Source organism: Chiloscyllium punctatum, chromosome X (assembly GCF_047496795.1).
Source record: "Chiloscyllium punctatum isolate Juve2018m chromosome X, sChiPun1.3, whole genome shotgun sequence".
Lineage (NCBI taxonomy): Eukaryota > Metazoa > Chordata > Chondrichthyes > Orectolobiformes > Hemiscylliidae > Chiloscyllium > Chiloscyllium punctatum.
In genome coordinates, this window is record NC_092791.1 from 20,885,795 (window position 1) to 20,912,575 (window position 26,781).

At 41.9% G+C, this 26,781-nt stretch overlaps 1 protein-coding gene across 8 annotated transcripts in view; it reads left to right on the plus strand.

Annotated features, from left to right (window-relative positions):
* LOC140471188 (cysteine/serine-rich nuclear protein 2-like) overlaps positions 1-24,493 on the plus strand; it is a 75,748-nt gene extending 51,255 nt beyond the window's left edge. For 7 of the 8 annotated variants that reach the window (XM_072567084.1, XM_072567086.1, XM_072567081.1 and 4 more), the window contains 3 exons: positions 11,525-11,784; positions 15,468-15,764; positions 20,601-24,493. In XM_072567084.1, the coding sequence (XP_072423185.1) occupies positions 11,525-11,784; positions 15,468-15,764; positions 20,601-21,581 (1,538 nt within the window). In that variant the 3' untranslated portion in view covers positions 21,582-24,493. The remainder of the gene's footprint in view (positions 1-11,524; positions 11,785-15,467; positions 15,765-20,600) is intronic. The other variant, XM_072567085.1, reaches the window with a different exon arrangement.
* The last annotated feature ends 2,288 nt before the right edge of the window (positions 24,494-26,781 follow it).

The window sequence follows — 26,781 nt, forward strand, 5'->3', positions numbered from 1 at the left end:
TCATGTCTCACAAACTTGATTGAGTTTTTTGAAGAAGTAACAAAGAGGATTGATGAGGGCAGAGCGGTAGATGTTATCTTTATGGACTTCAGTAAGGTGTTCAACAAGGTTCCCCATGGGAGACTGGTTAGTAAGTTTAGATCTTATGGAATACAGGGAGAACTCACCATTTGGATACAGAACTGGCTCAAAGGTAGAAGACAGAGGGTGGTGATGGAGGGTTGTTTTTCAGACTGGAGGCCTGTGACCAGTGGATTGTCACAAGGATCAGTGATGGGTCCACTACTTTTTGTCATTTATATAAATGATTTGGCTGTGAACATAGGAGGTATACTTAGTAAGTTTGCGGATAACACCAAAATTGGAGATGTAGTGGATAGCGAAGAGGGTTACCTCAGATTACACCGGGATCTTGATCAGATGGGCCAATGGGTTGAGAAGTGGCAGATGGAGTTTAATTTGGATAAATGTGAGGCGCTGCGTTTTGGGAAAGCGAATCTTAGCAGGACTTATACACTTAATGGTAAGGTCCTAGGGAATGTTGCTGAACAAAGAGACCTTGGAGTGCAGGTTCATAGCTCCTTGGAAGTGGAGTCACAGGTAGATAGGATAGTGAAGAAAGTGTTGGGAGGTCCTGAAGTGGTTGTACAGGACATTGGTTAGGCCACTGTTGGAATATTGCATGCAATTCTGGTCTCCTTCCTATTGGAAATATGTTGTGTAACTTACAAGGATTCAGAAAAGATTTACAAGGATGTTGCCAGGGTTGGAGGATTTGAGCTACTGGGAGAGATTGAATAGGCAAGGGCTGTTTTCCCTGGAGGCTGAGGGGTGACCTTATAGAGGTTTATAAAATCATGAGGGGCATGGATAGTATAAATAGACAAAGTCTTTTTCCTGGGATGGGGGAGTCCAGAACTAGAGGGCATAGGTTTAGGTTGAGAGAGGAAAGATATAAAAGAGACCTAAGGGGCAACTTTGTCATGCAGAGGGTGGTACGTATATGGAATGAGCTGCCAGAGGAAGTGGTGGAGGCTGGTACAATTGCAACATTTAAAAGGCATCTCAATGGGTATATTGAATAGGAAGGGTTTGGAGGGATATGGGCCAGGTGGGACTAGATTGGGTTGGAATATCTGGTCAGCATGGATGAGTTGGACCGAAGGGTCTGTTTCCGTGCTGTAGATCTCTATGACTATGACTCTATGATTACCTGCCCTGAGTTCTGAAAGTGAACTTGTTCTGTTTGTCAGCTTGAATTGACCTCGCCTTGATAAATGCACAATAAGAGATGCCTTCAGAACAGGGAAGCTGGGAGCCATACACTTTGTTGCTGTTTGTGCTGGTGCAACTAATAATCCTATTGGGTGGTAACTTAGCCAATTTTAACTGATTTCCCCTTTGGGTTTAATTTTGGGTTTTGGGCAGTATTCAAAATGGGAAATATCATTTGGTCATCGGACCCAAAATGTTAACTTTGATTACTATTCATTGCTGCCGCCAGCCTGCTAAGCTTTTCCAGAAACTTCTGTTTTTGTTTCTGATTTACAGCATCCGCAGTTCTTGCAGTTTTTATTTAATATCATTTCAACGTCCTGTTACACTCCCTGCCTAACTTCAGTTCAGTTGACTTTAATGGAACTGAATGTCAAATGGATCAACTGGATCCATAACCCACTGAGGACCCTTTCTCCCGCCTCCAACACACCCCATCCACCTGGACACCATGTGCTGGCCTGTTACCCACCATTGACCTCTTCATTTCAAACTGCAGCCAATGATATCGACTGCCTCAACCTGTCCGCCCCCCTCACCCACTCCAACCTCCCGTCCTCACAACGTTCAGCCCTCCGCTCCAACCCCAACCTTACCATCAAACCCGCAGACAATGGGGGAGCAGTAGTAGTTTGGTGCACCCACCACTACACCACTGAAGCCAGGCGCCAACTCACAGATACCTCCTCCTATTCCCCCTCTCAACCATGACCTCACCTCCCATCACCAAACCATCAACTCCCAGACTATCCACTGGACCACACTCTGAATGTCAAATGGGCCATGTAATGGGTGTCCAGTGCTGGAGAGAATGTTTGAAGTTGCTTAGTGATTTGGGGTTTGCTCAGTAACTCTGCAAGTTGCTTCTTTTGAACTTTAATCAGAGGACGTTAATCATAAAGAATTCACAGTAACTTTTGAGGAGATTTGGAGCTCAGGTTGAGGTTCTGGATGTAGGTTTGCTCGCTGAGCTGGACGATTCATTTCCAGATGAACGAGAATTCCTAGAAGCATGGCATTCCAAACAGAACTCTATCAACAAACAGTTAGACCCCATCTACCACGTCCTGAGAAAAAGAACAGGAAATGACACTGCCACAGAAATAACATCACCAACTCAAAGAAACCCAAATGTATAAATAGAAAGCAGGAATCATCAGCAGTGCTTCACCCGGAGGCCCACTGAAGATGTACCTAGTAGGGTGATGAAACATCTGGAAATGAACCTTCCAGCTCAGCGAGCAAACCTACATCCATTCACAGTGACATTTCAGCACAGATGAGCAAGTGGACAGGGTTTGGGACAGGCAGCTATAGCATTTGAATTGAAGGTTGGAGTGATAACAGTTGCTTGCAAAGAGCTGACCGGCTGCTTTTCCAAATAGCTGGAGGTGGGAAGTCATTAAGTGGGGTACAACACTTCTTCTGTAGCTGCAGCATTCACTCAAGCTCTGTGAAAACTGACGTCACCTCTAGAAGGTTGAACAACTAGCTTTAAACCCATGAGGTAATGTATTTGTTTCCTGAACATGGGAACGTTGGGAGTAGTGTTCATAAATGCTGTTTGCTCATCTCAGTGAAAGACTCTTCAATTTTAACCACATTTTCCTGAGTCAGACACTTTCTTTTTAAAAGGGGCAAGCTATTTTATTTTGATGTAATCCTTCCTTCGCGCTTTAGAAATGATTGGACCCTGAAGAACTAGTTGTGCTGATGCTGACTGCTATTTGATTGAAAATGTTTGGCCCTCCATCAGTTGCAGCATTTTCATTATGGTGGGCTTTTAATGATCAGTAACTCGACTTCTCATCACAGGAACATTTACATGCGTTTACGAAGTCTTGAGCCAATTGGATTGCTGGCTTTGCTGAGGACCTGTAACCCGCCTTCACATTTTTGAAAAATTTAAGACTTTTGTTTATGTAATGCTTTTCATAACATCCCATAAGTACTTTCTAATCAGTGTTGTATTTTCTTAAAGTTACATTGGTTTGTTTCTATGCCATAAATCCGTTCAATTCAGTCAGTCCATGCCAGTGTTTCCTTCACTGAGCCTCCTCCCATCTTTCCAAATCTAAATCTATCATTATAAACCTCTATTCTATTTGTCTAGCTGTCCTTTAAATTCATCTATACTAATCACTTCAACCATTCCCTGTGGTAGTGACTTCTACATTCTCACCACTCTTTGGTAAACAAGTTTCTTCTGAATTCTTTGTTGGATTACTTGGTGACCATTTTACATTGATGGCCTCAGTTATTCTTTTCCCGACAGAAGAAACATTTTCTGTCTCCGTATTATCAAAACCTTTCTGAATATTAAACATCTCCATTGGATCACTCCTCAGCATTTTTGTCCAAGGGAGAAGAGACCCGGGCTTTAAGTCCTTTCCTGATATGTAAACTCTCACATTTCCAAGATTGCCTTTGTAAACTTCTGCACCTTCTCCAGCACCTCTGGATCCTTTTTATAGTACAGTGACTGGAACTGCACACAGTATTCTTAAGTGTAGTCTGACCAGTGTTCCATACAGATTCAGCATGACAACCTTACTTTTTAACTCTATTGCTCTAGCAGCAAAACTAATTGCTTGGCTTGCTCTCTTTATACTGGATTAGTGGTGCTGGAAGAGCACAGCAGTTCAGGCAGCATCCAAGTAGCTTCGAAATCGACGTTTCAGGCAAAAGCCCTTCATCAGGAATAAAGGCAGTGAGCCTGAAGCTTGGAGAGATAAGCTAGAGGAGGGTGGGGGTGGGGAGAAAGTAGCATAGAGTACAATGGGTGAATGGGGGAGGGGATGAAGGTGATAGGTCAAGGAGGAGAGGGTGGAGTGGATAGGTAGAAAAGAAGATAGGCAGGTTGGACAAGTCCGGACAAGTTATGGGGACAGTTACTGGGCTGGAAGTTTAGAACTAGGGTGAGGTGGGGGAAGGGGAAATGAGGAAACTGTTGAAGTCCACATTGTTGCCCTGAGGTTGAAGTGTTCCGAGGCGGAAGATGAGGCGTTCTTCCTCCAGACGTCTGGTGGTGAGGGAGCGGTGGTGAAGGAGGCCCAGGACCTCCATGTCCTCGGCAGAGTGGGAGGGGGAGTTGAAATGTTGGGCCATGGGGTGGTGTGGTTGATTGGTGCGGGTGTCCCGGAGATGTTCCCTAAAGCGCTCTGCTAGGAGGCGCCCAGTCTCCCCAATGTAGAGGAGACCGCATCGGGAGCAACGGATGCAATAAATGATGGTCCAACATTTCAACTCCCCCTCCCACTCTGCCGAGGATATGGAGGTCCTGGGCCTCCTTCACCGCTGCTCCCTCACCACCAGACGCCTGGAGGAAGAACGCCTCATCTTCCGCCTCGGAACACTTCAACCTCAGGGCATCAATGTGGACTTAAACAGTTTCCTCATTTCCCCTTCCCCCACCTCACCCTAGTTCAAAACTTCCAGCCCAGTAACTGTCCCCATAACTTGTCCGGACTTGTCCTACCTGCCTATCTTCTTTTCCACCTATCCACTCCACCCTCTCCTCCTTGACCTATCACCTTCATCCCCTCCCCCCACTCACCTATTGTACTCTATGCTACTTTTTCCCCACCCCCACCAGCTTATCTCTCCACCCTTCAGGCTCACTGCCTTTCTTCCTGATGAAGGGCTTTTGCCCGAAACGTCGATTTCAAAGCTACTTGGATGCTGCCTGAACTGCTGTGCTCTTCCAGCACCACTAATCCAGAATCTGGTTTCCAGCATCTGCAGTCATTGTTTTTACCTTTTTGCTCTCTTCATAGTCTTGCTAACATGTGCTGCAACGTTTGATGATGGATGTATTTGTACTCCAAGAGCCCGTTGTTTTTTGACTCTGTTCCTTGAAATTGGCATCGCAAGTAGACAGGGTGATTAAGAAGGCATTTGGTACACTTGCCTTCATTGCTCAGAGCACTGAGTGTTGGAATTGGGACGTCATGTTGCGGTTGTACAGGGTTTTGATGGGGCCACCTTTGGAGCGATGTGTACAGTTCTGGTCACCCTGTTATAGGAAGGATATTATTAAATTGGAGAGGGTGCAGAAATAAATTACAAGGATGTTGCGGAGACTGGATGTTTTGACATGTACGGAGAGGCTGTATAGGTTTGACCTTTTTTGATTGGAGTGTACGAGGTTGAGGGGTGACGCTATTAGAGGTTTATAAAATCATGAGGGGTATAAATAGGGTGAATAGCCAAAATCTTTTTCCCAGGGTAGGGCAGTTCAAAACTACAGGGCATTTTTTTTAAGGTGAGAGGGGAAAGATTTAAAACAGTCTGGAGGGAAAACATTTTCCTCACAAAAGTAGATCATATGTGGAAGGAACAGCCAGAGGAAGTGGTGGATGCAAGTACAGTTCCAAGATTTAAAAGACATTTGCATGCACACATGAATAGGAAAGATTTAGAGGTATATGAGACTAGTTTAGTTTGAGAAACCTGGTCAGTATGGACGAGTTGGAATGCAGGTTCTATTTCCATGCTGTATGACTCTTTAGATTTATACATAGAATTACATAGAACATTATAGCGCAGTACAGGCCCTTCGGCCCTCGATGTTGCGCCGATCCATATACCTATCCAATGCCCGCTTAAATACCCATAAAGAGGGAGAGTCCACTACTGCTACTGGCAGGGCATTCCATGAACTTACGACTCGCTGAGTGAAGAACCTACCCCTAACATCAGTCCTATATCTACCCCCCCTTAATTTAAAGCTATGCCCCCTTGTAATAGCTGACTCCATACGTGGAAAAAGGTTCTCACTGTCAACCCTATCTAACCCCCTAATCATCTTGTACACCTCTATCAAGTCACCCCTAAACCTTCTTTTCTCCAATGAAAACAACCCCAAGTGCCTCAGCCTTTCCTCATAGGATCTTCCTACCATACCAGGCAACATCCTGGTAAACTTCCTCTGCACCCGTTCCAGTGCCTCCACATCCTTCCTCTAGTATGGCGACCAAAACTGCACACAATATTCCAGATGCGGCCGCACCAGAGTCTTATACAACTGCAGCATGACCTCAGGACTCCGGAACTCAATTCCTCTACCAATAAAAGCCAGTACGCCATATGCCTTCTTCACTGCACTATTTACCTGGGTGGCAACTTTCAGAGATCTGTGTACATGGACACCAAGATCCCTCTGCTCTTCCACACTACCAAGTATCCGACCATTAGCCCAGTACCCCATCTTTTTATTACTCTTACCAAAGTGAATCACCTCACACTTAGCTACATTGAACTCCATTTGCCACCTTTCTGCCCAGCTCTGCAGCTTCTCTATATCCCGCTGTAACCTGCCACATCCTTCCTCACTGTCTACAACTCCTCCGACTTTCGTATCATCTGCAAACTTGCTCACCCAACCTTCTAACCCTTCCTCCAGGTCATTTATAAAAATGACAAACAGCAATGGTCCCAAAACAGATCCTTGCGGAACACCGCTAGTGACGGCACTCCAAGATGAACCTTTGCCATCAACTACTACCCTCTGTCTTCTTCCAGCCAGCCAATTCCTAATTCAAACCTCCAACTCACCCTCAATGCCATATCTCTGTATTTTCTGCAGTAGCCTACCATGGGGGACCTTATCAAACGCCTTACTAAAATCCATATATACCACATCTACCGCTTTCCCCTCATCTACCTCCTTAGTCACCTTGTCAAAGAATTCAATAAGGTTTGTGAGGCACGACCTGCCCTTCACAAAACCATGCTGACTATCCTTGATCACATTATTCTTATCCAGATGTGCATAAATCCTATCCCTTACAATTCTCTCTAAGACTTTGCCCACAACAGAAGTGAGGCTCACCAGCCTATAGTTACTAGGGTTATCCCTACTCCCCTTCTTGAACAAGGGAACCACGTTTGCTAGCCTCCAGTCCTCTGGCACTACTCCTGTAGACAAAGAGGACACAAACATCAAGGCCAATGGCTCTGCAATCTCCTCCCTTGCTTCCCAGAGAATCCTAGGATAAATGCCATCAGGCCCAGGGGACTTATCTATTTTCACCCTTGCCAGAATTTCCAACACCTCTTCTCTACATATCTCAAAGCCATCCATTCTACTTATTCGTGCCTCAGTATTCATATCGACAACAATGTCCTGTTCCTGAGTGAATACTGACGAAAAGTATTCATTCAGTGCCTCCCCAATCTCTTCAGCCTCCACACGCAGCTTCCCATTACTATCCTTGATTGGACCTATTCCTACCCTAGTCATTCTTTTATTCCTAACATACCTATAGAAAGCCTTAGGGTTTTCCCTAATCCTACCAACTAAGGACCTTTCATGTCCCCTCCTTGCTGCTCTTAGCTCTCTCTTCAGGTCCTTCCGGGCTACCTTATAACTCTCAATCGCCCCTATTGAACCTTTACGCCTCATCTTTACAAAGGCTGCCCTCTTCCATTTAACAAGGGATTCCAATTCCTTATTAAACCACGGCTCCCTCACACGACCCTTTCCTCCCTGTCTGATAGGTACGTACTTATCAAGGACACTCAATAGTTGCTCCTTGAACAAGTTCCACATATCAATTACGCTCTTGCCTTGGAATCTACTTTTCCAATCCACACATCCTAAGTCATGCCTCAACGCATCATACTTTCCCTGCCCCCAGCTATAACTCTTGCCCTGTAGTACACACTTATCCCTCTCCATCACGAGTGTAAAAATCACCGAATTGTGGTCACTGTCCCCAAAGTGCTCACCTACCTCTAGTTCTAATACCTGGCCTGGTTCGTTACCCAGAACCAAATCCAGTATGGCCTCACCTCTTGTTGGCTTATCTACATATTGTGTCAGGAAACTCTCCTGCACACATTGCACAAACACTGACCCATCTAACGAACTGGAGCTATAGCTTTCCCAATCAATATCAGGAAAGTTAAAGTCTCCCATAACAATCACCCTATTACTGTCACTCTTCTCCTGAATCATCTTCACAATCCTTTCTTCAACGATTCTAGGACTATTAGGAGGCCTGTAAAAGACTCCTAACAGGGTGACCTCACCTCTCCTATTCCTAACCTCAACCCAAACTATCTCAGATGGCAAATCTTCGTCCATCTTCCTTTCCACCGCTGTAATACTATCTTTGACAAGCAAAGCCACACCCCCCCCTCTTTTACCCCCACCTCTGACCCTACTAAAACATTTAAACCCTGGAACCTGCAACAGCCAATCCTGTCCCTGATCTAGCCACGTCTCCGTAATAGCCACAACATCGAAGTCCCAGGTACCAACCCACGCTGCAAGTTCACCTACCTTATTTCGTATACTTCTGGCATTAAAGTACACACACTTCAAGCCACTCTTCTGTTTACAGGCACCCTCGTTTAAGATTGATGCCATATTCCTAACCTCCCTACACTCGAGGTCCTGCACCCTAAAGCTACAGTCTAGGTTCCCATGCCCCTGCAGAGTTAGTTTAAACCCCCCCCAAGATCACTAGCAAACCTCCCCCCAAGGATACTGGTGCCCCTTAGGTTCAGGTGCAGACCATCCTGTTTATAGAGGTCCCACCTTCCCCAGAAAGAACCCCAGTTATCCAAATACCGGAATCCCTCCCTCCTGCACCATCCCTGTAGCCACGCATTTAACTCTTCTCTCTCCCTATTCCTCGACTCTCTATCACGTAGCACGGGTAACAAACCAGAGACAACAACTCTGTTCGTTCTAACTCTGAGCTTCCAACCTAGCTCCCTAAAAGCCTGTCTAACATCCTCAGCACTCCTCCTACCTATGTCATTGGTGCCAATATGGACCACGACTTCAGGCTGCTCCCCCTCCCCCTTAAGGACCCGGAAAATACCTTCCAAGTAAAAACAAATCTGTCTGTTCTTCCTACCAAAATGCAATACCTCCTATTTGTTTGTGCAGAACTTCATTTGTTAATTATTTACCTGGTCTTCAAGTTTATTAATTTGCTCCTGTAAATTGTTGCCATCCCCCTCAATGGGAAAACAAGATTTTGCCTTGTTGAAATCAATGTTGACTATTGATTACTTTTATTTCTATATCTGTCTTCCTCCAGTCCCCTACAGCCCCTTTCTATTGCTGTTACCTCTCCCATTGCCCACACCCCCTCCCTATCTCTGGCATCTCCTCCTGTCACTACATCCCTCCCTATCCCTGTCACCTCGGCAAAGAGACTCGTGCCTCCAGGCCCATGGCAGAGCACTTAACAAGAAGGACTGTAAAATTGAACACTTTTTTTCTTTATTCTTCTGCCTTTATGTTATGTTTTGGTTCATTTGTGTTTTAAGATGTTGTTGGAGAATGGCAACACTACAATGCTTTTCACTATATTTTGTAACAAAATATATGTGTCAATAAATAAATCAAATCAAAGATGTCCTTGTATTGTGTCCTTTTAGTCAGGATTCCATCATTTTTCCTAACATTTATGTTAAATTGACTGGTCTGTAATTCTCTGGGCATGTCTGTTCCTCTTAAATATAGAAATTAAGTTAGTTATTTCCCAGTTCTCTGGCACTACACATTTTTTGAATCCATTCTGAAATATGAGTGGTAATGTTTCTACTGTCTCTGCCCTAGATTCTTTCAGAATACATGGATGAAATCCACCTGAACCAGGGTTTTTATTCTGAGTTTGTTTATTCAATACACCCCACTTTTTATTTTGCATGTAATTATCTCATCACTGATATCATCATTTAATATCGATTCTACCTGTTACCATTCCTTGGTAAATAATGAGGCAAAATAATTATTTAATATCACTCTATCATTACCTGTATATCCTGTCTGTCCTTAATGGTTCCACTCCTATTACAGCCGCCTTTTGTTTTGAATTGATGTGCCTGTAAATAGTGTGTTTTGAAGATTCCTTGATAATGTAATTTTGTAGTTCCTCTTTGCCTTCACAATTTTTTTTTAACCTTCACTCCTAATTTCTTTGTTTTGTTTCTACCATGCTCCTCCTCTGTTTTCTATGTACTTGATGTAGGTCTTATTTTCTAATTCTCAAATGCTCCCTCAGGTTTTTACCATCTATGGAGTTCCATAATATTTAGCTTCTTTCCATTCAGCAGAACATATTTTCCTGCATTCTGCCAAGCTCTGTTTTAAGTGTTTTCCATAGTTGTTCTATATGGCTATCCCAATATAGTTCCCCATTTTATTTCTCCCCTAACTCCGATACAAAAGAAGACACCGAACCTGCAAAGGGATTGACAGAGGGAAATGCAAGGTTGTTCACTTTGACAAACAGAATATTCTTTAAATTGAGAGAGGCTGTGGTACAAAGGAATCTGGGCGTCCTCCTACATGAATCACAAAACGTCAGCATGCGTTTACAGCGAGTAATTAGGAATGCTGGCCTTTATTGCAAGGGAAAGTGAGTTTGAAAGCAATGAAGTTTTGTTACAACTGCACACAGCTTTAGTGAGACTACACCTAGAGTCATGTGCGCAGTTTTGGCCTCCTTACTTAAGGAGGGGCATACTTGCTTTGGAGGCAGTTCAGAGAAAGTTTACTAGGCTGATTCTATTAAGAAAAGTTTGGGCATATATCCATTGGAGTTTAGAAGAATGAGAGGTGACCTTATTAAAACATAACCTGAGTTGGCTTGACATGTGGGAACGATGTTTCCTCATATAGAATCTATAACTAGGAGGCACAGTTTAAGTACAAGGCATCTGCCATTTAAGACAGAGATTAGGAAGAATTTATTCTATGAAAATTCAGTCTTTGAAATTCTCTTCCCCAAGAGCCGTGGAGGCTGGGGTAACTGAATGTAATCAAGGCTGATTTTAACCGTTGCTTGATGGACAAGAGAGCCCAGGCTAATGGAGGATTAGTGGAAAAGTGAAGTTAGATGACAATCTGATCTGGCTGTGACCCTGTCAAGGTGCACAACAGTCTCAATGGGCCGAATAGCTGCCTCCTGGTCCGTTTTGTTGTCCTATTTCTCAGTTCCTCAAAGTTGGCTTTTCTCTAACCTATTATCTTGACTTCTGTCCTTCTCTATCATCATTTTAAAGTTTAAAACTGTTACTAAGTACTGTTGTCAGAAAACCCAGCAGTCAATTTGCAGCAAACTTCCACAAGGGAGTTTAAAAATGGATGTATTAGACTACAACGAGTGCTCTGTACACCAGTACTTAACAACAGTCTTTGTGCATTCCCTTCTTCTAATGCTCCTGCTTGATCTGATTTCAGTGCAGTGTTCAGTCATTGACTACTTTTGAACTTCCTTTTCAGCAACTTCAATCTTGAAGAAGCAGAAGCGGCTGAGAGTAAAGAATGTTCGTTTTGACCAGGTCACTGTCTACTACTTCACACGTCGCCAAGGGTTCACCAGTGTGCCGAGCCAGGGTGGCAGTTCCCTGGGCATGGCCAGGCGCCACAACTGCATCCGCAGGTACACGCTGTGTGAGTTTGCGCAGGAGCAGGAACACCTTCACCGGGAAATGCTCCGTGACCATCTGAAGGAGGAGAAGCTCAATGTGCGAAAAATGAAGGTAAAAGGTTTACCTGTTTGAGGCTGGTGGTTTGGTTGTGATTCCTTCTGAATAACTTAACCCTTTGTGACTTGAATGAAGCCCTCAAGTATAACTCGAGTAACTGTGCTGTCAGAACCCAGAGGGTTCTTTTAACCAGACAGTCAGCAAGCAGTGTCCAGAAGCTGAGTGACTCCAGGCTGCAAGAAGCCTTTGTGTTTAATTATTTAATGTTCAAAGGTTATATTATTGGATAGTAATCCAGAGGCATGGACTCATGCTGTAGAGACAGGTGTTCAAATCCCACCACAGTATTTCGGTTTAAAAGATATTGGTGAACATGAAACAAACCAGATGGTTGTAATAGCCTAAATGATTCATGAAACTCCTTTTTGGGGAAGAGAATCTTTTGTCCAAACCTGGTCTGGCCTTTACGTGACTTCAGAACCACTTGGGTTGACTCTTAACTGCTCCTTTAAAATGGCTCGGCAAGGAATTTCAATGTACAAATCTGGAAGATGGCTTGTCACCACAGTCTTGAGGATGGGTGATAAATGCTGGTCTTGACGATGAAGTCCACATCCCAAGAATAAATTTTAAAGACATTGTTTTCAAGTTGAATGCAAATGCCCTTAAGTTCTATCATCCCAGTCTACCTTTATGGAACAAGGTCAACTTAATTAAGGGTCACAGCCCAAGTCAACGCTGGGCTAAAGAACTAGCCTTCTAATGCAGAATGCCACTGGGACATTGTACTGGAAGATTGATTTTTCTATATCTCAGAAGTGACTTAGCTGACACAGGATGAATTATCAGTATCTTTGTGTGGGTAAATTAATTGTGAAGCTATAGATTGCATTTTGGAGGACTGTGGTTAGTTGAAGTAGAGCTGAAAATGTATTGCTGGAAAAGTGCAGCAGGTCAGGCAGCATCCAAGGAACAGGAGAATTGATGTTTCGGGCATGAGCCCTTCTTCAGGAATCCTGAAGAAGGGCTCATGTCCGAAATGTCGATTCTCCTGCTCCTTGGATGCTGCCTGACCTGCGCTTTTCCAGCAACACATTTTCAGCTCTGATCTCCAGCATCTGCAGTCCTCACTTTCTCCTCTTAGTTGAAGTAGAAACAATATCCAGTCTAATTGTGAATGGTGCCAAGTGGATAAGGGGACTGATATGGGGACAGGGCAGATAAACAATGTTAAGGCTACTTGCTTCATTGGAAGGTTGCAATTCTATGTCATTCCTATGATTGAAGTGTCTCAACAAAATTACTTGTTACAGTTTAGTGTCCTCAGTGCTTCAATCTGCAGGTCTTTTACAGGAGGTAACTTCACTGAGATTTATCTCTGGGTGAATTGCTACAAGCTCTCAAAAATACTTCCTCCAACACATCTGACTCCCAGACCTGCCATGGGATTTTGGCCTTTTTCTCTTGGGCTGCTTGACCTAAACACAGTTTCGCTGTGAGGGAAAATAGTGATCTTGCTTTCAATCTCAAAGTGAGTGAGGTGTAATTGCATGACGCTGGAGTTCATGCAGGTGTTCACGTGTCTGACTTCACCAGCAAAATTTGAATTCCTTTTAGGACACTGAGTACTGTTATGATGCATTTACGTAATGAGGCTACATGTTGAAACAGAGTCCAACATCAAACAGGAAATTTTTGGATAGTTTTCAGGGAGGACTTGGCAAGTTTACTGCGTATTTTGCCTCATCTTTTCATAATTGTTTGTAGACTTGATTGTTCTTTTGATGGTAGTGTTATGTGTACAGAACATAATGTTACACTTACAGCAGATAGAACATAGTGATGATCTCTCAGATCATTTTGTGTAATAAATGGAGGAGCTGAGCTCATTAGTGTATTGTCGTATTAGAATACATCAATCTCACTTTCTGATGTTCTTTCCGATTTCAACACTTTGGGTCCCACTTAAAATGATTATTACAATTTGAAGCCCTCTACAAGAAAGCATAGCTGAGAATTTGTCTGAAAGGGTATTCTCCACCAAGAGCGGAACGGTGGCACAGTAGTTAGCACCTCTGCCTCAGTGCCAGAGAATGTGGTTCAATTCCTGCCTCCGGCAACTGTCTGTGTGGAGTTTGCACATTCTCCCCGTGTCTGCATGGGTTTCTTCCGGGTGCTCCAGTTTCCTCCCACAGTCCAAAAATGTGCAGGTTAGGTGAATTGGCCATGCTAAGTTGCCCGTAGTGTTAGGTGAAGGAGTAAATGTAGGGGAATGGGTCTGGGTGGGTTGCTCTTCGGAGGGTCGGTGTGGACTTGTTGGGCCAAAGGGCCTGTTTCCACACTGTAAGTAATCTAATCTAAAGAGTCTAAAATCTTAACCTCAACATCATTCCAAATTACCAAATCTTGGTTCCCACACGCTATTTTACACGAGCTTTATCCATTTTCCTCCATGACCTCAGGAGAAATCCTCTGCTCTTTCTTCTTCAAAATAAGAGATCTTTTATGTCCAACTCTAAATGCCAACAGGGGCGCAGGGAGGGCAGTGGAAATAGGATAACAGGATCAGTTTTGAACTGGGGAAGGAGATGGGATGCTGAAATGGAGCATGTGTGTTAACAGTCTGGGATTCACAGTGCCTCTGTGTGCTGGGGATGGTAGGAGATCGTTTTGAGGCTAACATCAATTCTAGCATCAATTATTATGTGCCACTTAATGTAATAAATTCAACCCTCGCTCCTTTGATAAGTCACAAAACATGTGTCTGGACAGGAAGTCTTGGACTGCACATTCTAAATTTTCTATTAGTGCCCTGACTCGAAGACAGATCCTCTCGGCTATTAACACACAAAACAAAAATTAGTGGAGAAACTCAGCAGTTCTAGTAGTATCTGTGGAGGGAAAGCAGAGTTACTGTTTCAAGTCCAGTCACCCCAAATTATTTGTTTTCTCTCCACAGATGCTGCCAGAGTTTCTCCAGCAATTTCTATTTTTATAGTTCAGATTTCCAGCATCACAATTCTTTGTTTTATTCCTCTGCAATTGTTTTATCTTTTTTTTAAAAGAAAAAGTAGCTTTCTTTTGATTTATAGATTCCATTCCGTTGGGAGAAAGCAGTTTTAAGGTGCAAAGAAAATCAATTAATTCGAAATGGTAAATAGCAAATAATTTTAATCAAAAACTAAGTACATTGGAAAGAATGGATTGTAATACTGATGTTTGCTTGTAGACTGTAGAATACTGTGGCAGGTTGTATTAAAACCAGTATTTTCCAGGGATCTTTTCTTGCAGACTCCCTTGGAAACTATTAATGTTTGTAACTTGCCCTTGAGTCTATCATGCACCACGTATTATAACTGAGCATATCCTTGGGATTAGAGGTGACATTGATCAATCTCCTCTTTTACCGGCACATTAATTGTTGGACCCCTGGGCTGTAAGCTGCAGACTGATGATGATGCTTTTGCTGGAGATGACTCAGACGCTCCCCGTTTCTTTTCTGTTTTTGTTTTTATCAGCGATGAGGCTTATTCCAAAATTGTCTAAGTTTTCCTCTAGAAAGTTGCATAATGCAGTTATTGTGATGAGCTTTCACATCTGAGGACAACATAGCTTGTAGTATGAACGCATTTGGCAGTGAAATCTGATGGAAACATTGCACCAGAACATATAATATTGGTCTTGTTCTTTGTCCCACAGATACCTGACCATAAATTATTCTAAATATTTCTCAACAGTTGACAAAGAACGGTACAGTTGAGTCGGAGGAAGCCAATGTACTCACCATTGATGACGTTTCTGACGATGACATTGATGTGGACAGTATTGAGGTAGATGACTATTTCTTTTTACAACCACTACCCACAAAAAGGCGAAGAGCTTTATTACGTGCATCAGGCGTCAACAGGATTGATACCGAGGAAAAGCATGAGCTGCGAGCCATTCGCTCGTCCAGGGAGGAATGCGGGTGCGACTGTAGGTTTTACTGTGATCCTGAAGTGTGCCCCTGTAGCAAAGCGGGAATCAAATGCCAGGTAAGGTCAAAGCCTATGGCCAATAGAAGTGATTATTATACAACCTCAGGTGACTAATTCAGTGTTGTTTTTAATGTAAACTCTTGTGTGATATCAAATCACTGATACTGATTATCTGAATAATAAACTCCTAAGACTACAGCACAAACCTGAAATCCTTGCCTAGAAAAGGAACTTGGTGGCTGCAGGCTGTTTAATACCCCTGCTCACCAAAAGCTGAGCAGGAGAAAAATCCCTTTGATGGTAGCATTTGAGGCATACCACTTAAATGATACTTCTATGGTGGAATTGCTCATTTGTGGAATTCTCATCCCATCTTTATGTTCGTTAAAAATTTGCACTCTTCCTCTTTTGTAGAGGGTGAGAAGTTGCTGCCATGTGCTGCGCAAAATAGCTCGAACTCTATGGAAGTGCAAGTCTGGCATAATATAAAAGTGACTGCTGATTTGCTGTCAGTGGCCAATATCAGTTCTGCTGGTTCTTGCTGAGCTGCACTTGCAGGTAAATGGCTCACAATGAGTTCATGGCCATTTTCACCATGCAAGGCAAACCTAATCCTCATCACAGCATACATCCCTGCACTTATTTTCCAGCAAGGCCCACTGAATAGTGACCAGGAGCCATTGCTATTCTCCTTGACCTGTGAATACAGTAGCCAGACGTAGCACCACTGCTGCTTTTGTGCCTAAGGTATGCTTAATGTAGACCAGGGATATAATAAAACTTTTCCTGCATTCTACACATAAGAGTTTAACTGCAAGCAACAATTCTTCATGAGTGACTGTTGTAAACTGTCAGTTTGAGCCCTTACCTAGCCTCATTTAAGTTAAAGATTATGTTCTCTTTTTTTAAACCCCAGCATCAAATTTAGATGACTTATTTGGTTGCAATGAAAGTAAAACGTGGACATGGACTTAACTCTGACCTTCTGACGAGTCTGAATGAGATTCCTGTACCTGTCTGAAGTAATATCCAAACAGCCCTCTGCTATATATTAAGATCATATAGCATGAAAATGTTGATGGCTCTGGGCTTTGTGTGTAATCACAGACTGAACACTATCCCTTTTCATTACCTGTTATGCCCAGCGAAAATTGAGTACCTTTAGTTCTAATTTAGCTGGTGCTCTATTGGAGTATTCCTAGCTATAAACTGGGTCTCAGTAGTCCTTGCTCATACATCATCTATTATGTAAATTTACTTCATCCAAAATTCCCCTGTTCTGTGCCCAAACTTGCACTGAGTCCCTGAGTTGACGCCCCCCACCCCCCCAGCTCAGCTCAGCTCAATTATCTAAATTTGCTACCAGTCTGGCAATAGTTTAGCTTCTAAAGTTTTCATAGTTACTTTCAAGCCCCTCCATGGCTTCTTCCCCCTCCTCTCTCTTTAACCATCACCAGCCATGCAGCTGGAGATCTTCACACACCTTTAATCGCAACCTTGTGCACATTTTAATCTGTCTACCAGTGGCAGCTGCCCTTAAAGCTGATGGGCCTTGAGCTCCAGAATTACCACCTAAACCTCTCGAGCTCTCTTTTCTTTTCTCAGACATTCCTTAAAACCTATCTCTTTGGCTAAACCTTTGATTACTTGTCCAAATATCTCCTTATGTGACTTAGCATCAAAATTTTTGTTTGATAATCATTCAGGTGAAGCATCTTTGGGATGGTAAGTTACAACGTAAATGCAAGTTGTTCAGGGTGTGGTCCTGATCAGGGCAGCCCCAACCTATAACCCCCTGAGACAGCTGCAGCCCTATGGGCAAGTTGTGGTACTTCAGTCAAACTGAAAATTATCACAGGTTGTCCTGAGACTGACCCTGGAGATGATGTTGGCTGCACTCGCAATGCTTTCAGTTTGGTTAGGGAAAAGTGATTTCAGAACACAACAGGCTTGCAGTTTTTAATAGATGATTTATTTTCTAGATTTCACATTAATTAGCTGTATGAGTTAGAGGTAATGTTGTTTCATTAGTACATTGGGTTACAATTCACAAACCATCAAACAGACTTTAAATGATTATTCCTGTAGCTGGTTTTAATAATTATTATGTACTCATGAGTTTCCTGAATATTGCTGCTTGTGGCTGATTTTATCAAATAACTTCTAAACGGGTATGGAAATTCTCTGAAATCTTCAGCTCACCACTCTTTTTCCAAGCTATTTTGTAGGCAGGTCCTTAGACGTGACACGAACTCCCATCACCCTCTGGAGAGGCAGTGGTGTACTGGTAATGTTACTGAATTAGCAGCCCAGAACCCCAGGCTAATGTTGTGGGGTACGTGGGTTCAAATCCCACTGCAGCAGGTGGTGAAATTCAAATTCAATAAAAATCCAGGATGGCTACCCATAAGTCATCTGGTTCACTAATGCCCTTTGCAGAAGGAAACCTGCCATCCTTGTCCAATCTGGCCTACACATGAATCATGCACAGTAATGTGGTTGATTCTTGGTTGTCCTCTGGGTAATTAGGCATGGGCAGTCAATATTGACCTACAATTTAAAAAAAAAATCTCAATACTTTCATTCCCTCCTTATTTTGAACATAGGCCACTTGACCCTTGTATCAAATGCTCTCAAAAGTGTGTCCCTTTTGACTGGGACTGTTCGGTTAACCCCCAGTAAAACTTTGTAATGAGATTTTGAAGCACAGTTAAACAGACTTTCCATCAGTTAAAGATCAACACTGAGCCAAGAGGCTGCCAGGAAACCACTGGCTGTTTCTCATCCTGGCTGGGAGTTGCTGGATGGCCTCCAGCTGAAATAAATCCATGGGTGCTTAAAGTTGGTCCTGCTGTTTCAGCTGCAACATTGATTTTAATGTTCAGATGGTTTCCCAACCATTATAGAATTTGAGTAATGTACAGGTGTCTTGCTCCATGGGTAAGGATTCTGATTTTCTGGAGACTATACTGGATCAAATGACTATTTTCAACCCATTAGGACCTCTCCACATCTGGTTGCCAGGAATGGTGGTGAATAGAGTGAGGCGTTGTTCCATGTTTATGGTTAAACAGATGTAAGACTGAACAGGAGATGCCAGCTGCAAGTGATATTGCAGCTTCTGATAATGTTTCGATGTAATTAGATAAATGTCTTCAACTGTAAATTGCTCAATGTCCATGAGAAAAGAAAGATTTGCATTTATATAGCACCTTTCATGATCTCAAGCTATCCCAAGGTACATTACAGTCAATTAAGTACTTTTGAAATATAGTCTCTGTTGTATTATTGGGATGTGTGGCCGCCAATTTGTGCACAGCAAGCTCCCACAATGTTTTTTTTTTGTGTTGCTTACTTGAAAGGTAAATATTGGCCAGTTGACCAGGATAACTCCCCTGCTCACAAAATACAACAAGGATAACATTCGTTTAGCGTTAGTGACTTACTAAAATGTCCCAAGATACTTCATGGGAGCATTATAAAACAAAACACCAATTCACAGAATTCGATCAGATAAGCAAAAACTTGGTCAAAGAGGTAGTTTTTTGGGACTGTAGGAAGGGTATTCCAAAGCTTATGGCTGAGGCAACAGAAGGTGCCAATGAGGGAACAATTAAAATTGGGGATGCTCAAGAGGGCAGAATTGGAGGAGCTCAGATATTTGGAGCTGGAGCAAGTTACAGAACTAGGTAGGGAATGAGGCCATGAAGGAATCAAAAGCAAGGATAGAATTTTAACACCAAGATGTTGCATGATTGCCCCTGTGGTCTCTGGCTTCCAATGTGGAAATGGATTTGCTATGAATGAGCAGCAGAGTTTTGGATGACTTCAGGTTTGCAAAGGGTAGAATACAGGAGAACACTGTAACTGTCAAGACTAGAAATAATGAAGGCATAAAAGAGGGTTTCAACAGCAGGTGAGTTGAGACAGGGCAAAGATGGACAATGCAAAGGATGTGGGAGTGGGCAGTGTTAGTGATGGCATAAATAAGAAGGCAGAAGCTCAACTCTGGGTTAAATGTGACTTAACCTTGGGTTGCTGCCAGGAAAAGGATACCACCTTTGGTCTCTGGTCTAATCTTTCATCCGAAAGATGGCACCTCAGACCATGCAGCGCACTCTTGCTTGAGTGTCAGCATCATTTTTCTTAAGTCTCTGGAGTGAGACTTGAACCTACAATCTCTTGACTCAGGGGTGAGAATGCCACCAGTGAACCATGGCTGACTCAATGAATAACAGTTTGTTGTGGCAGACTATGGAGTTGGTCCTACACACTGAGACAGGTTGCCTTGTAAGGTGATGGTATACCAATATTATAACAAGTCACTATACAAAAAACAGAACTGTGGATGCTGGAAATCCAAAACAAAATCAGAAATTGCTGGAGAAGCTCAGCCCATCTGGCAGCATCTGAAAAGAAATCAGAGTTAATGTTTCAGGTCCAGTGACTGTGTTTTTCAGAATTGGCTGAAGAAGAGTCACTGGACCTGAAATGTTAACTCTGCTTTCTCTCCATAGATGCTACCAAACCTGCTGAGCTTCTCCAGCAATTTCTGATTTTGTTTCTAACATATCGCTATATTGCCCTTTAGACTTTTTAATGTATTCATTAATGACCTGTTCGCATCACCGGCAAGGCCAATGTTTATTGCCCTTCAGCAGGTCACAACTGAATGGCTTGTGAGGCTGTTAGAGGACAGTTAAAATTCAATAAGACCAACATTTTATTTTAGAATTTTAATTAATTAATCAAATTTAAATTCCCTCAACTTCCATAGCTGGATTTGAACCTGTGTCTCTGGTGCATTAGTGCTGACCTCCCAATTATTGGTCTGGTAATATTACCTCAGTGTAACTATCCTCACTTTATTAATATCAATCTCTTCTCCTTAAGGTGGACAGGATGTCTTTTCCCTGTGGGTGCTCCAAAGATGGATGCGCTAATGCGGCTGGCCGGATTGAATTTAACCCCATCCGCGTACGGACTCATTACTTGCACACTATCATGAAGCTGGAACTGGAGAACAAACAGCAGGACCATCATCAGCAGCCATTGCCTGCCATTTCCCATTGCTCCAATGATAGACATACAGAGGTACAAGACTATCAGGAATTTACTGCAGAAAATTATGATTTGGAGAATGAAACTGCGGTCATGCACTTACAGTCTGCTGAGGAGATGGACAGGAAAAAAGAAGAGGAGGATGATTTAACCAGTTCTAGTGTAACCATGGATACCAGTGTAGACAGCCTTGAAGTTTGTATATTAGGAGATCCTGTGGCTGGACCTGATGAAGCCTGTGAAGGGCTAACAACGCCTGTTGTGATTCAAGCGGAAGTGACTCCTGTTTCTCCTGTGTTGTGTTTTGCTGCTAGCACTGTTCAAGATAACTCAACACCTGAGGAACAGACATATTTAACCAACCCCACAGTGTTATATTATCAAATCAACCAGAGCTGTTCTGTAGGTGTGAACTGCAGTGATAGGGAGGCGAATTATGTGGATGCAGGATTAGAATCCAATTGCAGTAAGGAAAACGCTGTAGAAAATTTAATTGCTACTCCCAATTGCTCATTGTCATCATACGTGTCTGTCACAGAGCACTTTTCTGAAAACACAGGAACTTCTAAATACAGTGATGTACAATTTCTCTCAATGGAAGATGGTAATTCCTCAGTAGATGTTGGTTCTAATGTATATTCTGAAAGTACTAAACAGGAGTTCCAGCTGCATTCAAAGCTTCAAAATGGCTTCCCCAGGGCCCCTGATGGTGACCTTTGTACGCCTGAGTCGACTGTGGAGAATCTGTGTTCCCAGTCTGAAGGTCAGAGGTCCCCAGAGGAAGCCCCTGCAGCAAACTCCGTAACGATGTAATGCATTTTTGCAGCTAGTTTGCACAATTTCCTCTGGCTTTTTGCTGATTTAAATGTCTATTTATTTAGGATGTTTTTGTAGTAAAACAAAAAAAATTAAAAAAAAAATCTTGTAGCTGGAGACTGAAGTTAGGGCTTTAAATTTGGCAAAGCATGTTCAGATCAGAAAAAAAAACTCACATCTTTCTGGTGATGAACCTAACTGACACAGGAGATGGAAGTAGGAAATAATTTTAGGATACAGCAGTTTGACTCTGTCACAAAAACTAGAAATTAATGTTAAAATGTTGACTTTTTTAAATGTTTAATTTTTTTAAGCTATGACTACCCCTTTGTCGCAGAAACATATGCACAATAGAGCAATGGTTAATGTCTGTGGAGAATGCTTCAGACTCCATTTTGTGTTAGTATTTCAAATCCATTAACTCTGACTCCATCAGTACAATCTCTAGTATTCCTATGGTAGTGCATACTGTGTAGGCTGTGGCCTCAAACAGAGCCTGCATTGTTCTAGACTCGAAGCCAGATTGAGTAATTTGAGTAGATGTTTCCCCAAAGGGGATGTGTACTCTTGGACAGAAATCTTGCAAGGCAAAACTGGCAGTTCTAAATATGGGGCCAATTTGAGGTGTCCAAAGTAACTGGTGCTGTGCAGAGCTGTAGTAACAGTGAAGTATTTGCTTCTCTTAATGGATCTTAGGTCTTGTTGTTCCCACGTTGAATACATCACCAACTATTGCAGGCTTTATAGAGGTTGCTTCTTGAACTAAATACCTTATTCTTGGTATAATTCCTATTGGTTACTTGCTTCCACATTGTATGCAGCTTAAAGGGGCATTGGCTTTATTAAAAATGTTTTGGCGATATTTGTTTTTGGAAGGGTGGGAAGACCCACTGATATCAAATTTTAAACGGTGTTGTGTTTTGACATTGTCATGGTGTTGTGTATTTGGTAATTTTCTTTTGATGGTGAATCTTTTCCTGGAGATGCCCCCACCACCGTTCAGAATGGGCTTACATTTTTAGAACTGGTAACAGATCCATAAAGGTGTTGCACTTCTCCTCTCAGATCTACTTTTGTTAAACCTCAAACTCAAAATATGCCAACTAACTAAAGCCTATTTTCACTTTGGGTGGTGAAGGGTCATTGCAAACATTCATATCACGTGCTTTATCAGATTGTCCTGCAGCTTTGTACTGGGCACAGTAATATTGATATTTGAGAATGCACAAACTATTTTGTAACATATATTGTCAGCTTGTGTGTAATAGGTCTTGATGGGTTTCAGGTTGCGTTTTATATTTTTGCCTCGACCCATTGTGTAGGTTTGAGAATGTCGGTGGATGGGGGATTATTAGTGGGCCTGGTCTTCATCAAAACAGTACTTTTTATAAAAGAGGACTTGTCACTGTCCCTGCGTCTCAAGTCTACTGGAAAAACTTATCCTTCCTTAGTCATGTAAAAATGGCAAATCTGTTCACTAGTTTAAAACCTGAGGATGAAGTGATCATTTTTGCAGTTAAACCCCTGACATCTGTAGATTTCCAACCTTGAACATTAGTTCTATTGATTCAACTTTTTTGTACCACTCGCTCTTTTCCAGGGTCTCTGCTCTTAATGCAAATCAACTTTTTCCTGCACTTTCCCACCACTTTCCAAAACAAGTCGTCTTTAAAAAATAATTTGAGTAACCAGAGGCAAAATAACAGCATTTCAGAAATACAATATGCAACCAGCACAAAAGAAATTTTAAAGTTGTATTCTAGGACCCTACTGAAAGAACATACCTGCAGTTCATACAAAGCTTTAAGATGAACTGGGTTTCCATGCTGACCTCACAGAAGTGAAAAGTTTGAAGGCAGGCTTTGGATTTAACACGTAATTTCAGGAAGTTCCCTCCTGGGCTATTGATCCTTGAAATGAAGTGACTTAAGTTTTTTCAGTCTTTTCTTATACTTTTGTCCTCAGCCTTAATTGTGACTCATCTGTACACCACCTCCAGCTCTTGAATGTTTCTTGGTGGCCAAAATGGGACTTGAGATGTGTAGACTGGCTAGAGGCCGATTTGATATTTTTCACCAGCTCCTCTTGACTGTTGTCTTTGTAGTTCAGCATTCTGTTTGTGCCACTGACTGCTGCTTTGCAGTAGCTGTGTGTTGAGGAGCATCGATCTCCAAAAACCAGTTTTTAAAAAAATTTATGCATTTTAATTACTTGCATTTGCATAGAATATTGCAAATTATAAACGAAAATTTAGGTTGGGAAATATGAAGTAACACTAAAACATACTGAAAGACATGAGGTCCAACAGCTTCAGATCAAATGAAGATACTTCATCAGACTAACTAACAGAATTGACCAAAATCATGCAAACAAAGCGACCACAACACTCTTCTGTTTAAACTCCAAACTGTTAATAGGCATTCGGCAGAATTTACCCCTCCCTAGTGTGGCATGATTATTGGCAATGAAGGTCTGAAAATACCATGTAAATGAAGAAAATCTGATTCTTGACAGCAAGAATTTTTTTTCCTGATTTTTATCTCACTCCTTCAATTACAAATTCAGAATCTCACTGTTGAACAGTTGCGAGCTTATGTATTTGCATCTTATTAAAACTCCATCGTGACTTATTTTAATTAGCCTTTACCGAGAGACTAAATAGTGTAATTTCTTCCTGATTAGCAGGTAGTTATTTTATCCCTAATTATTTCAAGACTGTTTATGGGGTGTACCTTTTCACCTACACTTTGCACTGATTAGAATTACATTTCATTTGCCAATTAGCCACCCATTTACTGTATATTTTTATCAAACCTACTTGTAGCTCTGCTGCATTTTCAAATCAATCCCCTCACTTGGGTGTCATCTGTGAATTCGACCAATTTGCACAGAGTTTCCGAACCGAGTTGCTGTTTTGAATTTGCGGCAGAATCTCCGCTCAGCAGAATCTCCAACCCTAACAATTTCCCTAAAAGATACCAACTGCCTTCTACCCTCCAACTGATTTGTTTATCAGTTCCTTGGCTTTATTTTATTGTGGAACTTTGCCATCAGGTGGCTGTATCTTTTGTGTGCCTGGTTCTGATTCAAGATTGTGCTTTTACTTGCAGCTTCCTAAACTAGTTACGCTTTGGGAGGGCCCGCCAAACTGAAAATTATCACCGGTGCGAGAAATCTCTCACCTCACCAGAACTCTTAACTGGGTCTCAAAGAAATGTAGACCCTTAAATTGAGTCCAACTTTGCCAATAAACATTAGTTTGGTAGAGATGTAAGTTGATGGGAGGAATGTGCGGGTTTGATTTAGTAATTTTTAAAAATCTTTTTAAATCACTGCAAAGGAAGACGTGGTGATCTGAGACTTAACAGATTTTTTTTTCAAATTCAGTCTGGGGTAGAATTTTACAGTTGTACCATTTTAAATTTCTTTTCTGGGTTTAAAGTGGGCCAGCAGTTGCTTTAGTCTGTCTGGTGAGAAATGCATCTGTTAGGCTGACATGCTGTCTGTGAAATATATTATTTAAGTGTAGAGATCTTGTAAGTGCAATTTTTCAATTGTTTCCATCCTTGCAAACTCCTGACTCTTTCAAAGCTATTGGCTTTGTAGGTGGACATGTTGTGGTTTCTCACATCAAAATTTGTGGTTATGATTTTTAAAAATTGGATTTGAATGATTTTTGTGTGAAGATAAGTGAGTGTGCTCAGACATATATTTGCCAGAGTGACACATCTATACAGAAATTCTGATTAATGTTGCCATTATGGAATAAAATAGACATTTCTCTCGACCCCACCACCAACCTATTGCCCTAATGACAATCCAATTAGCTGTTTTATTGCAGAAATTGGAAACAATCATGATTAAGCACATTCCTTTTTAAGCTTAAGCCATTTTAATGTTTTCAAAACAATACGTTGCTTTAAGTTCTGCCTTATTTATCTTTTAAAAAGATGAGGGGTTATTCAGTTTTTAAAAAAAAATCCTCTTCTCTCAACTAGTACTCTACTCAGACTGCTGAATAACTGGCTTCTTGGTATGAGAGCACCTTTTCCTCCTCCCTTTGGAGCATCAAACTGGTGTTTGCTCAGTATCTTTGTCCAGGGCCATAATCAGTTACATTGTGAATTTCAGGCACAAACCTGTATCCTATCATTCTGAAACACTTGTTAGGTGACTCAGCAGCTACACATTAGTAACTCAATGATGTGCTATCTTACAGAAGGATGTGCTCCCTGATGCCAGGACAGATCCAGATATGTGGCAGTTAAGGACTCTGTGATTCAGAAGGATAATGTTTCTATGATTAGTGCACAGCCCTCATTATAGGAATGCAATTGACTAAAATTGAATTGGTCTCTTCTCTGTCTACTTTAAGGGCCGTATACAACACTGGATCAGCTAATTTTAGCTCCATTCCCAAATGGTCTATGCATACAGTACAAACCTAGACAGAAAGGATTTCAGTTGCACTCTCGAAGGGTGCCATTTTCTGGGGATTCCAGAAGTGGATATGTGGAGAGTGTTTAGCTAATTTTGCTATCAATCATTTTTTTAAAATTCTAGATGTTTCAGCCAATCTCTACCAAAGGTGTCTGATACTTCAAAACAAATGACTTGTGTGAAGAGTCTCATATAATCCTGTTTAATTCTTGTTTTTAAATTCCTCACTCTTAAGGAAGGACATTGAGTCCAACCCACCCCAGAGATTCATAAATCTTTTTTTGAAACACTTTAGAAAACTAGATTGATACTTGGGCAGCAAATTATTTATTTAAATATGTCATATTACTAAATATCAAAACTTTTTAAAAATAAACTTGGCATGCCCAGGGATCACTTGTTGATCACCAGCCAGATTTCTCCCCCTGCCCCCCAATAAGGATATATTAGACATAGCTGAGTATGAAGTTCTGTTTTAAATATAGTGGGTGTAACTGTAGGATCATTACATTTTTTTAAAAAGTCTGCATGTGTGAGCACATGATTGTGTTTGAAGCAGGTGCTATGTTTTGTGAGGCTGGGAAAGTGGGAATTGAGTGCAGCTAAATATAGCCAATGAACCACATGGCCTTGAAAGTCAGATGACAAGTGGACTTTTGCTGTCTGATTTACAAGTTGATCTTGGAGGAAGAGAGCAACAGATGGTTGAAAAGTAAACCAGATTGGTCAAAAGGACACGGTGGGGCATAAAGGCTTG